This window comes from Pinus tabuliformis, chromosome 3_2, assembly GCF_031772625.1.
Source record: "Pinus tabuliformis cultivar Carrire ecotype Pingquan chromosome 3_2, CPIR1, whole genome shotgun sequence".
Taxonomy (NCBI): domain Eukaryota; kingdom Viridiplantae; phylum Streptophyta; class Pinopsida; order Pinales; family Pinaceae; genus Pinus; species Pinus tabuliformis.
The window spans coordinates 895751631-895770585 of NC_142302.1; the positions used below are offsets into that span (position 1 = coordinate 895751631).

General features: G+C 38.2%; 1 protein-coding gene across 5 annotated transcripts in view; it reads left to right on the forward strand.

The window, feature by feature from the left end:
- Positions 1–18955, forward strand: part of LOC149183510 (uncharacterized) — a 145946-nt gene that overhangs the window by 79267 nt on the left and 47724 nt on the right. For 4 of the 5 annotated variants that reach the window (XR_016257708.1, XM_089418751.1, XM_089418750.1 and 1 more), the window contains exon 6: positions 1326–1436. The exons of the other annotated variant lie outside the window; for it this stretch is intronic. Coding sequence is in view for 3 of the 4 variants with exons in the window: in XM_089418751.1 (XP_089274877.1) it covers positions 1326–1436 (111 nt within the window). In the remaining variant the exon portion in view is untranslated. The remainder of the gene's footprint in view (positions 1–1325; positions 1437–18955) is intronic. 5 annotated transcript variants of the gene reach the window in all.

Below are 18955 nucleotides of genomic sequence, written 5' to 3' on the forward strand. Positions count from 1 at the left end.
TTTGACTTTGACTTAACCACTAAGGTCCAAGGGCTCAATTTTCTTAAAATATCCATTTTTGCCTTGGTGGGGACCTCCAAAAATTAACTTCTTTTTGACCCACACATTTTTCCACTTGAAGAAATTAATTTCTCTATAATTATTTTTTGACTCTAAATTAATTAATTTTCTGGCTTAGGATTTAATTTTATTTTTTCTAGAAAAATTAATAAATTGACACGAGAGGGGATTAATTATTTTCCACCTTCAAATATTTTAGTCATGGTGTTTAAGTATGAGAGACCATGCACTAAAATATTTTTTATATCAAGATATTACAATAATTCAACCCTCAAAAGAGGAATACCTCTTTACATATAGATCGTCAAAATAATTACCCAATTCCGTGACAAAATATGATCTAGTAGACCAAGTGATCTGTAATAAAATAATTTAGCCAAATAGCTTAAATTATTCCCAAACCACTTTTATAAAGACTCGATATAACACTAGGACTCACCTAAGACTTTGACTATGAACTCCACCCTAGCTTTGGGGTTGAAACTGGAGCGAAAAAAACTTTACCGATTGTTCATGTTTAAAAACACGCACAATTCGGTGAGGTTAAAAAACCTCCTAGGATGAAATTTATTATCAAATTCAAAGGCTTACCTAGGTTGTTAATAATTAAACGATCGTACTAGCATCATTTACATTACAATTTGCAGAAATTGGGTTTACAATGGTACATCAAAGTGCTGGCTGATGATTTTGAACTTTGAACAAAATTTGCACAACTACTTCCTTGAACTTGTGACAAAATAGGTGCAACAGGTTGAAAATTTATTTATTGGTATGCTATGGATCAGCTAAGTAGTTCCAATTTGTTGTGGATAAGTTTATGATTTGGTCTTTTATCCACTACTGTTGTAGTCTCGGGTTCTATGCATGCTAATATGAGTTTAGGTAAGATGCGAACCCAAGGGATATTTACTTTACAATTTCTTTTGTTTGGTTCTTATTTGAATAATACACTGACTCTTAGCAATGTTGGATATCTGAGTAGTTTGGCTTTCTTTTCCATTCGTTCCTTCCTCCTACACATGGGTTTAACTTTATATGTAGATTCTGTTGTCTATATGCTTGTTTTATTTTCAACGACTTTCTTGAGTTTGAATAGTTGCAAACTTAAAAAATCCAACAATGTCTTTTTGCAAGCTTAATCAACAATGTCTTGTTTTCGTTATTTTGGATATTTCTGCTCATTTTTTTACTACACAATTTTCTTTAATATACCAATAAGCCTTAAGCTTTGCCTTTATTTTTTAGTTGTTGGTAATTGTCAGATGCTACATATGTCTTATGGAGTATGAAGAAGGAGACTGTATCAAGGTGCTTCCTTGTCATCACGAATTTCATAGAATTTGTATTGATAAATGGTTGAAAGAGATACACAGGTATGTTTGTATTTTACTATTTCACTTGTCTTCTTCTTTTATCCAATGGCTTAGCTTTTCATAGTATATACTACGATTTGTTCTGTAAGTTTTTGTGAAAACAAATAGAAAAAGCTAATTACTTCAAATTTTAGTTTGGCATACCAAAAGTGTTTTATTAACTTGAGAGATTTAGTAATCCATTTTCATTCAACAATGCTTCTTCATCGATCCTATCACGATCCAACTGACTTAGGATCACATTACAATTATAACGAGCTCCATATTCTATTAATTTTTATCCTTTTATAATCAAATCAACTTTCAATTTGATTGATGTTAAATATGAGTTTATTCTGTGCAGGTATATTTCATGTTGGTTTGTCATTTAGTCACTTTTCAAGGTCAAGTTTGATGTCATTAGGTTTTGTCAAATTATGTTTAGCTCATCGTAGTTCATGTTATTGTGAAAGATACTACTACAATAAGCATTGGACCATGCCCCAAATTGAACACAGGGAAATAAATGGGAAGGGTTTTAATTTGGCGTTTGCAGTACTTACTAGTCATTGGAGACTTGTGTTTTTAGTGGTGTCATCGACTCACTATTTACAATAGTTTTTTATAGAGATTACTAGTGTTAGTGGAGCATTTTTGGTACTTTAAAATTTATTCTTTCTTCTTATCGTGTCATTTTTGTTCAACTTTTTGGAGCATTCATACTCGTTCTATTTGTACATTTGTCAAATGGTCAATTATATTATGTTCAGGATAAAGCAATCTATTTATTGAATCATCTAAAAGAAGATTTCTAGTCTTCTGTAAAGTTTGTACTTAAGGATGTCCCATAGATGGTTTAACACTCCAAATTTGAAATCAAGATTTTGTGCAAAAGAATGGCTCTATATGAATTGCATGTCAAGGTCTAGGAAGCAATGTTACAATTATCGTTATCAACAATTTATTGTCGAGGGTCCAAAATTTAAATTATCAGCAATATTGGTCAAAATATCGAAAATTATCGCGGAACTTAAAAAAATACACAAATAATCATTTTTTTTCAATTATTTAACTTCTAAAATAAGATCAGCATCAAGCAAACACATTGCTACATAAATATGAAAGTAAATCAATATATAAGATGTCAAGTGTTACACTAGATATTGATATTGAAATATGGTATTTGCCCTGAGTCATAAGATCTAATAGAATGATACAAAATCATATCAAACAAAAAATAAATGTATCTCATGAGATGAATCATGACAATGAAAACAATAGATTTCCCCTTGCTTTCTTGATGGAAAATGGTTGCAACATCCTCAACAATGTTATTAGAACTAGACCAAAAGGTTCGTTGACCAAAAAATACATAAAATATTAAAATTTTGAAAATGATTGTAACAACCTTGGTCAAAATTCCATGTAATAAAGTTAATTAAGGCAAAATAATAACCAAGGTCATGTGACATGGATTCCAAGTTGGATGTTGGGCAACACATCCTAGTGTGGGTGTTCATTTGGTTTATTATGGCTAAGGAAATTGGCAAAGACAAAGACAAAGACTTTGGAAAGACATGAGACATTAATTGACATTTTATTTATGAAAATAATGGAAATTAGGAGAAAAGGAAGGTGAAAGGTCACAGGTTGCATGTGAGAAGGAAAATGAATGAAAATAACGGAAAACTGAAAAAAATAGAAGCCTCATTAATATAAATGCTTCTGACGATCAATGGGTACCTTCTTTTGTCAGTTCAGTTTTGGAGCTTTCTCTATTCTCTCTCTCACACTCTTGGACACTTAGAGCATTCTTGGATCACTCTAGCATTGGATCAAGGAAAGCGAAGGACAAAGAAGGCAAAGGGAAGCAAAGATCAAGCAAGGAAGAGCAAGATCAAGCGGCTACAACATGATTGCCTGTAGGTATCAATTTGCATGTGTGATTTCCTTGTTAAATTTGGCATGCATGTGTGTATTTGGTTATCTTGCTGTCATTGGCATGGGTTTTGCCAGGTTTGAGAATGATTTTCAGCCTTGTCTTCCCATTTCCAGATAGCCATGGTGTGATGGGTTTTCTTTTATTTGGTTAAGCTAGATTGCCGGATGGTTTTGAAACTGAGTGAGGTGGTCTCTGAAGGAGAACACAAGGCCTAGGAATCCTTGGATCAGAGAAGGTGGGATTGCGGTAAAGTCGAATTTTGTGTACCTTGGTGGTCCTAGGAATCCTTGACCAGTGAATGGTGGGATATACGGTAAATCCTAGAGCTGTGCGCCCTCGATCAGGCCTAAGAATCCTCGACCGGTGAATGGCATGATACACGATAAAGCCTGGCGGGTGGAGTCTCGATTAGGCCTAGGAATCCTCGACTAGTGAATGGCGGGATATATGGTAAAGCCTAGAGACTAGGAGACAGGAAAATTCCTCACAGTGTAGGTGGAGAGATCTGGAGGCATCCATGCTTGTTTAGGGCCTAGTGATCCGGTGGGGATTGTGGTAAAGCCTGAGGAAACTTGGATTGGTTTTGTTGTGAGTCCCACATTCATGCTTGGAATATGGCACGGGGGTGATTGGATGAAAGAAAGATTTGGTTCAGCCCAATCTATGGTTGGGTGGTTTGTGGAAGTCCCAGACCTGGTTGGCTTATGCATTCATTAATAAGAGCTCCTTCTCCTTGGTATTTCATGTGTAAATGTACTGGTTCATATGTGATTTTTATGGCTGTTGTATCCTTGTTATTTTTGTTGGTTATATGCTGGTTATGAGTATGTTTTATGATAGACTTGATGTATTTCTCTCATCATGATTTGATTAGCAAATGAATGTACAATGAATATATGCTCTAATAGATGATAATGCAACTATTGTGATAAGGCAACAATGCTTCTTCACGAATCTCAAATAAGTATGAGACCCGTATGCTTAGATCTATTGTTATGACCTGTAGGTTACATATTTGTGACATGTTTGACGAAATGCTTGTCATGGCTAGTAGGGGTCAAATAAAGTACTTGTACCAGTGATTGCATTAGTAGCCTTATTCCATTGTTATTTATCATTTCTGAAAGTTTCATGAAGTTCTGGGTAGTTGCCTGAGACCTAGCCCTGAAAAAGTGGGTTAGAATCCGGGGTCTCTGGCATAAAATTGTTTAAAAAATTCCACAGTTGCTGGCATGCCTCGATGTGGGAGCGACTGGAAGGCCTCAGTCGCATTCATGGCTTGTCACAGGAGTGGCTGAGGGTCCAGATCAGTAAAATGTCAAGTTGTCTTAGGGGTTGGTCACCTGGAAGGGTTGCTTGGCTCTTGAAGGTTCTATAGCATGTGTGGAAGGTCTAAATGGTTTTTTTTTTGTCGGTTTCACTTCTTTAACGATACATGGGGAGTTGAATCACATCATAGTAGCCTATGGTGACATGTTTACCCCAGTTAGTTTGGGGAAATGTGGGAGGAGGGCATTAAAGAGTGGGATCAGAGCATGGTTCAGCCCTTGGACTGGATGGGCGGTATATTGGTCATGCATACATGTTGGTTGCATATGTGTTCTGGTCTATGTGCTTGTGGTGTATGCATGGTATTGGTCATGGTCGCAGTCATGTCGCCATGTGAAAGTTGATGGTGTTGTTGTTGGATGTATTTGTCATGAGTGTATGTCGGTTATGCATTGGTTATGCATGTCAATGCTTATATGTTGTTATGCATACATTGAGATGGTTATAGTTGTCGTGCATAGGATCATGGTATGTGATTGGTATGGTCATGCATGGTAACTGACTGATGGTTGAAATGATGTTTATGTATTGATATGATTATATTTATACATGTATTGCGCTAACTTGGTTGATCTTGCAGACGTGATATCCTCCCCTGAACTATACTGAGTTATGTTGATTATGTTATGTTTTGGTTTAAGCTGACATGGTATACTTGCAGGAAGAAGATCAAAGATGACTAGTAAGATGGTAGACTATAGTTCACGAGACTCTCCATATGGATTAGAAGAGCAACGTGGTGTTGGGCACTCTTTTGATATAATATACACATTAAGAAGTTTGAAGGCAGAAATAAGAAGTTGCAAAGCAGATAATGACAAAATCATTCAGGCTCAGGAGAAATAAGCAAAATTTAATGCAGTCATTCTTCATAGTTTGTTTTCAGAGAGAGGGACCGCTTAGGATCAGCCATGGGCAAGAGGACATGAATAATGGGACATATGGCAGTAGATATCACGGTGGGCACAAGTCGGATAGGGATGACATGATCTGAGATGGTAGGCTCTTGGATACTCCAGATAGGAGAGGTGATGGACACAGGTTCTATTCTAGTTCTGGTTTTGACAGACACTATGATCGTCATCGTTATCATCCGTATAGGAGGCGTGATAGGGGATATTTGCCAGATGAGTTCAAGAAAGCCAAGCCACCTACCTTTGATGGAGATTTGAAGAAGCCGAAGGATGCAAAGGCATGTTTACTTTGGATGAAGAAATTCTTTGAGTTGCATGAATACACAGAGAATATGAACATTTGGTGGGAAGATGTGAAACAGGTTAGTGACAGTAGGACAGAAGAATTGAGTTGGCATGAATTCAAGAGACTTTTAAGGAAGAAGTACTTGTCAAAGAGGTACTTGTTACCCACCATTTTGTGGGTGATATCCCTAGGAGAATTTTGTTTTCTCCAAGATGGTCCTTAGCCAGCAGCCAACAGCCCCGTGCAACCACTAGCTTGCTCATTGTGCCATTTCTCCACCATCTGAGCCAAAAATGTGCTCTCTCGCCCATTTTCCATGATCGTATGTTTGAGGGTGGGCCTCCCGAACCTAAAGGTATGCCTTGTCATTTGGTAATTGTTATGAAACCAGCTCAAGAAAAGATAGAAAAGAAAGATCAACGCCTTAGAATTCAGCCTCTTCGAGGGGGCAACCTCCTTTACATTACATAAATGAACAATTCTTGGATGATACAAATGACAAAACCTCCTTTCTATATATAGGAGTCTAAGGAGTCACAATATAATCCAGCCGACCTAACAATAATAATATAAAGCCACAAAAATAACAATAGAGGGATTCTATGGGGCACAGAAATAACAATATGGGGGTAATAGGGGCACAACAATATAAATAAGGGGTATAACTACAATAGTAATGGGGTAATCACTAGTATTATAGGGACCCAACATGCCCCTCTCCTTCAAAAAAGTGTTGTCCTCAACGCTTGAGTAGTTCTGGATACTTCTGCATAAAATTCTCATCCTCCCATGTGGAATCTTCAGCGGATAAGTTCTTCCACTTGATAAGATACTCTGAAATTGATCGATTTCGTAGCTGTCGAGTTCTTGTTTCTGTGACTGCTTCCGGTTCCAATATAATTTTTCCTTCCTCGTCAAGTTCTGGCAATATTGTTTGAACTGGGAGCTTGTCGCCTATAACCTTCTTTAAACATGAAACATGGAAAACTGGGTGCAATCGAGAAGCTGCAGGAAGCTCCAATTTGTATGCCATAGTACCAATCTTTTCCAACACCTTGTACGGACCATAATACTTTGGTGATAATTTATTATCCTTCTTAGCTTGCTTTAGGGACATTTGCTTATATGGTTGTAGCCGTAGGAATACCCAATCACCTACATCAAAACTTCTTTCACTGCGATGTTGATCTGCCTGTTGTTTCATTCTATTTTGTGCCAACACGAGGTTATCCTTTAAGAGTTGGAGGACTTGTTGTTGATGTTCGATGTGATGTTCCACTGCTTGAACCTTAGAATTTTCTCTTAAATATGATGTGATGGATGGTGGTTGATACCCATAAAGTGCCATAAATGGGGTCATTTTTGTTGCTGTATGGAAGGAAGTGTTATACCACCATTCAGCCAGAGGCAACCATTTGACCCATTGTGTCTGTTTATCAGATACAAAGCAACGAAGATATCCTTCCAAACATTTGTTTACTATCTCAGTTTGCCCATCAGATTGAGGATGATAAGATGAGCTATGAGCTAACTGAGTACCAAGACAAGAAAATAATTCTGTCCAAAAATTTCCAGTGAAAATGGGATCTCTGTCACTTACAATAATCTTTGGGTTTCCATGTAGCTTTTGAACTGTTTCCATAAATGCAGTAGAAACTGTACTGGCTTTAAATGGATGTGATAATGCACAAAAGTGTGCATACTTGGTAAGTCTGTCAACTACCACCATGATGACACTCTTTCCCTCAGACTTGGGTAAACCTGTGATAAAATCCATTGAAACCTCCTCCCAACGTTGGCTTGGAATGGATAAAGGTTGTAATAGACCCGGTGTCTTAATTGTTTCAACTTTATTTTGTTGGCAAACCAAACATTCCGCCACAAACTTTTGAATATCTGATTTAAGGCCATCCCAAAAAAATTCCTTCTTAACCCTGTGGTAAGTTTTTAAAAATCCTGAGTGCCCTCCTAAGGGAGAAGTGTGCAATTCCATAAGAATCTTTTGTTTTAGCTGGGAATTCTTACAGAGGTATAAGCGATCTTTGTACCATAACGAATCATTTTTCCAGCTAAATGTATCAGAAGTACTGGAATCTTGTTGTAGCTTTCGAATAAGTGCCCACACTTCTTCGTCATTCTTCCATTCCTCCTTTGCTTCGTTTATCCAATCTGGTTGGATAATAGAAATGGCACACAACAATGCTTCCACATCCTCATCCTTTCTTGAGAGTGCATCTGCCACCACATTTTGCTTCCCTTTTTTGTAGATGATTTCAAAGTCATAACCCAACATCTTTGTGACCCACTTTTGTTGCTCTTCAGAGGATAATCTTTGTTCTAAAAAGTATTTAAGGCTATCATGATCCGTTTTTACCTTGAAGTGTCTTCCCATTAGGTAGGGTCGCCATTTCTTAAGTGCATGGAGTATTGCCAACATTTCCTTCTCATAAATAGCTTTGCTTAAAAACTTTCCCTTGATTGGACGACTTTCAAAAGCAATGGGTCTTTCATCTTGCATTAGAACAGCACCAATTCCATTTCCTGAAGCATCACATTCCACAATAAAGGTTTTTGTGAAGTCCGGTGTAGCTAAGACCGGTGCTTGGCACATTGCCTCTTTAAGATGTTCAAAGGCCTTTGTTGCTTCCGGAGTCCATGAAAATGAATCTTTCTTCAATAATGTTGTTAGAGGTGCTGCTATTCTCCCATAATTCTTAACAAACTTGCGATAATACCCTGTCAACCCAAGAAATCCTCGCAGATGCTTTATGGATGTGGGGATTTTCCATTCCTTAATGGCTTTAATTTTGCTAGGGTCTACCTTAACTCCTTCATGAGATACAATATGACCCAAATATTCCACCTCCTGGACTCCAAAGAAACATTTGGATCTTTTTGCATATAATTGTTTCTCCTCCAATAGTTGTAGCACCTTGTCAACATGTTCAACATGATCCTTCCAAGACTTGCTGTAGATTAGTATATCATCAAAAAATACTAACACAAATTTTCTAAGGAATGGTTTGAAAATTGAATTCATCAAACCTTGAAATGTTGAAGGTGCATTGGTAAGGCCAAAAGGCATGACCAAAAATTCATAATGACCCTCATGAGTTCTAAATGCCGTTTTCGGAATGTCTTCAATCTTCATTCTGATTTGATGATATCCCGAACGAAGATCCAACTTGGTGAAGTAAATTGATCCATGCAATTCATCCAGTAATTCATCAATGACAGGAATGGGGAACTTATCTTTAATAGTGAGCTTGTTGAGCTCCCTATAATCTGGACACATGCGCCATGATCCATCCTTCTTGTGCACCAATACTACTGGAGCTGAGAAAGAACTTTGACTCGGTTGAATTATACCAGCCTCTAGCATTTCTGCAACCATACGTTCAATTTCACTTTTTTGGACATATGGATATCTGTACGGCCTGATGTTTGGAGGAACACTTCCTGGAATCAGATGAATAGCATGATCATGATCACGCATAGGTGGGAGACCTTTGGGAGTCTCAAATACCTTGGAATGATTGTCCAGGACTTTTTGGAGATCTGGAGAAATAGATGATTCCAATGTGGAAACATCTAGCGAACATAATTGTGCAATTACACCTCTTTGCTCCTTTTTTAGAAGCTTTGTCATGCCATTAGAGCTGATTATCTTTCCTGGTTTCCCTGCAATACCCCTTAATTCAACTTCCTTTCCTTCCACAGAAAATTTCATGAAAAGTTCTTGAAAATTAAAAGCTATTGTACCCAAGGATTGTAGCCATTGGACTCCTAGTACAACATCAGCACCTCCCATTGGAATGGAAAGCATTGGGCTAGTCAATACATATTCTCCCATGGATAGCTTGATATTATGGCACTTTCCAGAACAATTTATTGTTCCTCCATTTGCAATCATCACTTGACACTCTGGTGCTGGATATAGGAAGCAATTCAATTCTTTTGCTACCCTACAATGAATAAAATTGTGGGTGCTTCCTGAATCAATCAACACTATTACCTTTTTCTTCTTGATTTGTCCTTCTATCTTGATGGTTTGAGGAGTGGTAATTCCCGCCAATGCATTACAAGATATGGTCGGATTTATTTGTTCTTCATCTAGGCTTTGTTCCTGGAATATATCCTCTTCTTTTGACCTTTCTTGCTCCTTTTCTTCTTCCTCTTCACAATCTATGTAGAATAATTTCTTCTCAGCACACTTATGACCTTTATGTATTTGCTATCACAATTGTAACAAAGCCCTTTTGCTCTTTTTTCTTCCAATTGTTGTGGTGTCAACCTTGTAGGTTGTGGAAGACTATGGGCAACAACACTTCCGTCTTTATAGTTGTGAATGGTATGCTTCCTAGTTGCCATAATTTTGCTTTCCATTTTTCTTGCTAACCTGAATGCCTTCTCTAATGAATCAGGTTCCCAAAGGCGCACATCATGTTGGATATTATCCTTTAAAGACCCTATGAACACATCAATCCTATGCTCCTCTGGAATATCTTTTACCCTTATGTTCAATTTTTGGAACTCCTCAATGTGCTCCATTATTGAACCCTTTTGTTTGAGACTTATCAATTGGCTAAAAAAAGTGTTGCTTTTTGTATCCTCATAATGTGCTATCAATTCTTCCGTAAAAATTGCCCAAGTGATAAATTGTTTACGAGAACAAAGCCATTGATACCATACAAACTGATTTGGTTCCAAATATAAAGTTGCCATACGTACCTTTTGTGTGTTTTGCACATTATTGAGATCGAAGAATTGCTCCATCTGTAATATCCATGTGGCGGGATCCTTGCCATCAAACTTCCTCATATCGATTTTTGGAACATGGTGAGTCTTCGATCCAACATTAGAGTCTATGGAATCATGATTAACATTTCTTTTGTTCTCATCATGAGTTTCCTTTAGTACTCTTTCACCCTTAGTGACCATTTCTTGTAGCAACTTATCCATCTTGTCATCCATGCCATCAATTTTAGTGTCCATGCCATTCACCTTAGCTTCCATGCCATCCATCTTAGCTTCTACACCTTTCTTTAAACCGTCCATCTTAGCTTCTACATCTTTCCTTAAACCATCCATTTTAGATTCTGTTGTTTTTTGTGCAAGTGACATTTGTTGCACTTGTTCTTGTAATTTTGATATATCATGTAGCATTTCTTCTTCTTCTTCATGAGTCATGCTAGAGCTTTCAGGTTCCTTACTAGGTGTTTGCATTTTCTTTCCTCGGGGCATCAGTTACCGATAATAATTCTCTACTATGCCCTTTGAATTCCTTCAAAATAAATTTTCAAACCAAGCTTAAGCAAAAATTAAAGAAAATCTACACACCTTTTTTCACTTTGTAGGAGCTCGATATTGCCTCTGATGTATCTCTGTACTTTCTGATTATCTAGTTCTGAATTTGTGACCTGTAGTAGTCCTCTGTGTCCTCTTTCCAATGCCACAAGTCTGACCCAAATTGGATTCTCCAAGGAAGAGTTATGCGAAATCTCCCACAGTGACTTGATTATAGACTAGTTCAGTAGAGCGAACTTGTACGACGTGCCACGTGTCACTGTTTCAACCTTTGAATCTAAAAAATATATAAAAGAAAACTACAGTCCGTCCTCTTTCTGTAACTTCTTACGAAATTTCAATCCGATGCTCAGAAGAAAGTTATGACGATTTTCCCCAGGTCACCTGTTTTGAGTGTAATTCAGGAGTCTGCAAAAAGACCAACTTCCTCAAATCATATCTCCGAAAATATCGCGCTAACAACTCTGAAATTCGGACCCAAGGTTCAGCGCGATTTCTTCTCAAATGGGTTTTTTTTGCGACTTCTGAAACGTCACAGAAAAAAATTATAGCGAAAATGCCACTATGACCTGTTTGGAGCAGCGAAACCCTAGAATCCAAAGCTCTGATACCAAATGTTATGAAACCAGCTCAAGAAAAGATAGAAAAGAAAGATCAACGCCTTAGAATTCAGCCTCTTCGAGGGGGCAACCTCCTTTACATTACATAAATGAACAATTCTTGGATGATACAAATGACAAAACCTCCTTTCTATATATAGGAGTCTAAGGAGTCACAATATAATCCAGCCGACCTAACAATAATAATATAAAGCCACAAAAATAATAATAGAGGGATTCTATGGGGCACAAAAATAACAATATGTGGGTAATAGGGGCACAACAATATAAATAAGGGGTATAACTACAATAGTAATGGGGTAATCACTAGTATTATAGGGACCCAACAGTAATTGAGTATTGTAGTTTGCTTATCACGAAAACTTCTGGGCATGGATTAATGGGGGGATTCAGCGAAAAGAATGGGTTAGGTCTGTGCCTTTGTCCCCTAGACCCCTTTTGGATATTAACCTTGCATTCTAGTCTCGTAGGATCTCTTTCACTGACCATTTGGACTTAGGGATGGTATTTCATAGGAAACTCTGACTTTGGTTGCGTGGTCCCGCTCCCTTATCCACTTATATTACCTCCTTTCCACTCATTATTGTCGGATTCATCATCTCTCCCACCTGGGTCAACATTCCTCCACTGGGTCCACATAGGGTTAGCTTGCCCCTTCCCCTTGCCCACACCTTAGGTCATGGCTTGGAATGGTGCCTAGAGGTTGATGCAGTTGAAAAAAAAGATAAAAGCATATTTGGCCACATTCAATAGGAAAATGTACCACAAATTGCAAAAGATGGATGGGACAATCACATTTAGCACGTGGGTAAAAGCCAATACATGAGCTCTACCCCATCATCATGGCCATCACCCTGGTTCCTACAGGTTCCGTGAACCTCCTTCATCATAAAGGAACCCATGATTGTCCCAACCCCTAGTGGGCAATGAACCGCCCTACCTTAAAAGAGGGTATTCACTGCTATATCTTATGCATCATGCTCTTACCCCTTGAGCCCCGAGCAGTTAATCAAATCAAATCATAAAAAGACAAAAGACATATAAATAAGGGTGGAAAAATCAAGGCCGGGGCACCTCATGTACCATGATTGCTCCCTCCTACACCTTATAAACCCAAGTGTGGGCTTCCCTCTTATTAGCTACCCTTGTGCCCCAGCATGTGACCCAGGGCTACCCCTTCTCATTCCTTACCTCATTCACCTATCTACCACATGCCACCACCTTTTGACGGATGTACCTTGAATATATTATCTCCTTTAGAAGTAGAAACCACCTAATAGGGTACTTGGTTAACCCCATTGGGAGTTTAGGAGACATTGGCACATCCCAAAGCCCATTATGGAAGGGAAGGCCATTATGAAGTCCCCACCTGTGGTCCATGATTAGGTAAGCTCATTTGCTCTATTTCTCTAATGACCTGTTGTACTGGAAGCTTTGGGGACTTATTGGATCTTATGCAGGATTGCAGATGGTATCCATTTTGGGTTTGGTCTCCCTATACGCTATCCTAATCCTTTAGAGGGCTACATTGGCACTTGTAGGGTGTGCGTTGAGAGCCATTGGCCTCCACAATAGTAGAACGCATTCCATGGATCCCCACAGCCATTCAAAGATTGCTCATGGTTTACTTATTGGACGAGAAAGATGCACCTGATCCATCATGCCCAACTGGCCCTAGATTTGCACGATACACTTGGCAGATGATCCAGAACTTACACGATGATGTGGAATCACTTACACCATCATCCTAGCCCTTGCAGACGACCTACAAGCATCTTCGATTTGTTTGGATACCCATGAGGACACTTGTGTGCCCCCACATGTCATTTGGATCACCACAAGTTATTACAAGGGGCCAGCGCCTTGTCCACTACTTTTGAGGGTCCTACTCTTCATTATGGCACCCGTGGACCTCATTAGACTTCTTAGAGGGCCCTATGACATGCATGGATTTTTATTTGACCCCTTGAGAGGCTTATTCTTTCATTTATGAGCTAGTTTGGTGGGCTTGTCACCAAAAGTTGAATTATTAGAACATTATTTTATTTTTGGGGCTCATGTAGGCCAAGGAGGCTAATTCGAACTCCTAATTAGTTTTTAAATACAAGTGAGATGAGTTCATTTAGTCATCATCACTTTGGATTGGATTTTTTTTTCTCTCTTGAGAATTTCACACTTTTTCTAGAGGATGAATTGGAGCTTTATGGATGAATTTTGATGTGTGGATATTGGTCAATCTTATCTTGGAGCTTCTCTCTTGTCAATTGTGGATGGTTGGATATATTTGTTACATGTAAGTACATGCTTTTAATGTTATTCTTGTTTTATTGTCATATACATTGGACTGAGATTTCCGCTATTTTTAGGGCTAATTGCTGCATGCATTTACTGCTTTAAACTATGGAATTTTGTCTCTATTATAGCATCTCTCAATGTATTGGCCATGTAATGTGAACGAAATCTCCTAGGGGTAATTCTCACAACGAATTGATCTTGATAAGCTTCTCTCTTTGACCTAGAAGGCTAGCAAAGTAGTCTTGAGGCCTCCTTGACCAAGAACCAAAGGTCCTCATTCATATTCATCATAGACTCCATTCTCCCAAGACTAAGGCATTGATCTACCAAGAGTTGGTCACCTAAAATCACATCTTTTTCACCTTTCCCTAGGTCTAGCCAAGTTGGGTCACCCAGGGCATCGTTTTCCCGACAAACTACCCATCCAAAAAGTTCGATCCCTTTAGGTGTCCTGCGCTGGTTTTTCCTCAAGACCTCCTCCAAATTTGAGGCTATTCATACGGTGGAGTTGCGAGAAAAGCCAAGCCCTAGCTTTGGGATCAAACTTTGCCCTAGCATCCCCAAGGGCTAGTACCTTGTTGGATCAATTCAAACCTTTAAGTGGATATTCTTTCTTTGATCCATTTCCAACCTTGTCTAGGCTAGGAATAATCATTGGTTGCCATACTCTTCTTCTTTACCCTATATTGGGTCCACTTGATCCTGTGTGGTCCCGTTCCTTTGAAAAGACAATTCTACAAGAACCATATGGGATACAAATTTCAATATGGATTTTAGGGATTGGGAAATTCCTTCATAAGTCGTATCCCATAAACCCAACCCTCAAATCCTCCCTTCCTTTCCCTAGAAGACATTCTACCTTGCTTAGAAAGCAAGCGAGCTCTATCTTTCTAACTCTTCCAAGAAAGGGATTATTTGGGTCACTCCACATCATGTCATTGACTTATCCTTCATTGGTGACTCCATAATATACTGTGTCTCCTCCCATCTGTGAAAATCCATAAATAGAAGGGAGCCTTAGCTGAGGTGACAATGGGCTATGTCTCCATTTGTTGCCCTTGGCCTAGCATTTGCCCTTTAGGGATCTCCTGCTAATTTGAGCGGTAACAGTATTACGACAACAAAGTAAAAAATTCTATGAGCTAAAGATGGGATTGATGATAGATGAGGAGTACACGACTAAGTTCTTTGAGTTATTGAGGTATGTACCATATCTTAAGGATGAGAAGGCTAAAGTTCAGAGATTTGTCAAGGGATTTCCATTAGCATTTAGAGATTGAATTGAGTATGGTGAGCCTCGATCACTTGAAGAAGTGATTGGGAAATTGAAACATTGTTATAAGCAATCAAAGCACAAGACAAAATCTCAGCGAGGTTGGAAAGGGAAAGACAAAGCTAAAGGTAAATGGCAGCGGAAAAGAACAAGGCCTTAGAATGTAGGTGAGAAAGAAAATGTATTTCTCTCATCATGATTTGATTAGCAAATGAATGTACAATGAATATATGACCTAATAGATGATAATGCAACTATTGTGATAAGGCAACAATGCTTCTTCACGAATCTCAAATAAGTATGAGACCCGTATGCTTAGATCTATTGTTATGACCTGTAGGTTACCTCATGGCTAGTAGGGGTCAAATCAAGTGCTTGTACCAGTGATTGCATTAGTAGCCTTATTCCATTGTTATTTATCATTTTGAAAATTTCATGAAGTTTTGGGCAGTGGCTTGAGATCCAGCCCTGAAAAAGTAGCTCAGAATTTGGGGTCGCTAGCACAAAATTGTTTGAAAAATTCCAGTCGCTGGCATGCCTTGCTGTGGGAGCAACTGGAAGGCCTTAGTCGCATTCATGGCTTGTCATGGGAGCGACTGAGGGTCCAGATCAGTAAAATGTCAAGTTGTCTTAGGGGTTCGTCTCCTGGAAGGGTTGGTTGGCTCCTGAAGTTTCTGTAACATGTGCGGAAGGTCAGAATGGGTTTTTTATATTTGTTTCACTTCTTTAACTATACATGGGGAGTTGAATCACATCATAGTAGCATCTCGTCACATGTTTACCCCAGTGGATCAGTTAGCTTGGGTAAATGTGGGTGGAGGGCGTTACAATGACATAATTCATTTGCATCCATATGAATCCAAATTATTATACACACATTTGCAAAATTTCTCATTGTGCCGAGAGGCACACTACAACCTGGTATGGGGTAGATGTGTAGGCGTTAGATGTTAGATTTTAGATGTGAAAATAAAATTGACATAAAATAGTAATTACCAGAAGTTTTTGGGCTCAGGTTTTTGCAACCCATGGTTTTTCCCATAATGGTCAAATTACATTAAAATAAAAATAAAATGAAAGTAAAATTTAAAAAAATAATAACAATTAATTATTAATAATTTAACAAAATTGAGATAAAATAGTAAATTTATGGATGGAGGCTTTTGGGCTCGAGGTTTTCAGAGCCCATGGTCTTCTTCTCTAATGGTCAAATTACATTAAAAAAATTAAAATTAAAATAAAATAAAAAATAAAATAAAATAAAAAAATTAAAAACAAAAAATAAAAAATTCATAATTAATTTATTAAAATAAAATTGAGATAAAATAGTAAATTTATGGATGGAGGTTTTTGGGCTCCAAGTTTTATCAACCCATGGTTTTTTTCGTAGTATTCTTCTCTAATGTAGCCTATTTAAAGGTATTCTTCGCTAATGTGAGACATTCATTGCAATAAAAGCTTTTAGCTAGATCAAAATAAACCCTAATTTCCACAATAAAGATCATAACCCTGAGTAGTTTTAAAATCCAATTTGGCATAGAAAACCACTCAATAAAGACACACTACAGTAAGACTTTATAGCTCTACGGATGCATGTCTTCTAGGTAAACTTGGGAGAAACAACCTTGCTCACTTTGTTACATAACCTTCGAAGATTAGATTTTTCTCGATTGTTCTTGTTGAAGGAAATGTAACTAGGTTTGGTCTTCATAAATGTACTTTTGATATTTGTATTTATTTAAGAAAAAGAAATATTACTTTTATAATATATGTCAATGAGTTTCTTGCTCATTGAAGTAGGTCTAGCACATGTTAAAGTGCTATAGGTAAATCAAAAGGTCAAAAGAATTATGTTAAAGACCTTAAGGGTATGTTACATTGTGTATAAGAGTCAAGGAAGTCACCTCCAAGCAAAGTCAAGTCCCCTCCTATGCAAAGGCACCATCAAAGAGTCTCCTTCAAGCATGTGACACCACCAAAGAAACCATCCGAAGTAAGGATAACAATTCGGCTAGCTAATAGTCTACATGTCGGCCTAAAAGGAGGGACAATCCTCTATAAATAGACGTTGTACACTCCATTACAATGTTCATGAAGCAACTCTGAAATGTGCGAAGAGAAGTGGCTAGAAAAGGGGTAACAAAGGACGAAGAAGTGGTCTTCTAGGTTAGCGAAGGAAGGAGGAGAAGAGCCAAAGTGGAAAGAACTATTTTCTAGGGTTAATACAGTAACACGTGCAAGAAAAGATAGGACGGTGTGCGGTTATATCAGCAGTAAGGTCATAGTCACATGTTCATCATTGTTTGGGTTAGAAATTAGGCCTTCAAGGCCTCTCAAGGCAAGCGAAGAAGACCGTCTCTCTATCGAAGGTAAAATGACCCTAATTCTCTAGGGTACCTCTCTCACATGCGAGAATTAGGGCTGCAGTGCTGTCACACTAAGCCTACCACCATACATCAAGAAGGAACTCAGATGATCAAGAGAAGGAATGAGTATCCTTAGGTGAAGGATATCACTAAGTAAAAGTATCTCTTCTAGAAGATCTACTAACAGTGGAAGGAAGAACGAAGTGCCGGAAGAAGGACAAAGTGTCAGGGAACGAAGTGCTGGAAGAAGGACAAAGTGTCAGGGAACGAAGTACTGGAAGGAGGTGAACAAAGTACCAGGAAAACATAGTGCAGAGAAAAGGAAGGACTTGACTTGTGCTTGGAGGATCTTGTAGTCAAGGGTCTAGGATTTAGCATTGATCAAGAAAGAAGCTTCAATAAGAGAAAAATTACCAAGGTGTTTTCCTCTCAAGAGAAGAGAGGTTTTGGCCCTGGCAGAGAGCCAACATCTTATGTTCTTGTTTTTATGTTTTGATAGCAGTTTGATGAAGTACACATGCATTAATAATAAGAAGAAGAAGATTAAGCTAACAAGGAAAAGTAAAAATACTCCACAAATTGTTATCAAGTGAAGAAGAATCACACTACTCCTAATTGCCCTAGATTCTTCAACATGATATCGGAGCTAAGGTGACACATCAAGGAAAGGGCAACTCAAGAACACTCATCAAGGAAAAGTCATATACAATGTTGAAGCATCAAGCCAAATCTACTCAAGGAAAATAAGGCCTACCATCTATCATTCATCAAGGAAGACTACAAAGCAAGAAGAAGAGCCTTACCTAAAGGCATCTACAAAGAAGAGCAGATCAAGAAGGGACCTACACCACAAGCCAAGCCATCAATCAAGTCTACTGGAAGCCAGTCCACTTGGAGAAGGCAACTTGAAGAACATCAAGATCCTAGAAAGGCAAGCCATCAAGTCTTTAAGGAGAAAGCAAATCCACTACATCTAAAATCGACCAAGTAGGTATATGTCCCCTTCTGAATATACATCAATGTCTTTTGGCAAGGAAAGCAACAAATTGGTAGGTACTAATAACTTTCTTGCATGGAAGAAGAGGATTGATTTACTTCTCAAGGAGAATGAACTCCTAGAACACATCAAAGGGAATGTTACTATTCCTGCTAAGGAACAAACTCAAGCCTTAGCCAAGTATAATAAGGATGAGACAAGAGCTCAAAGG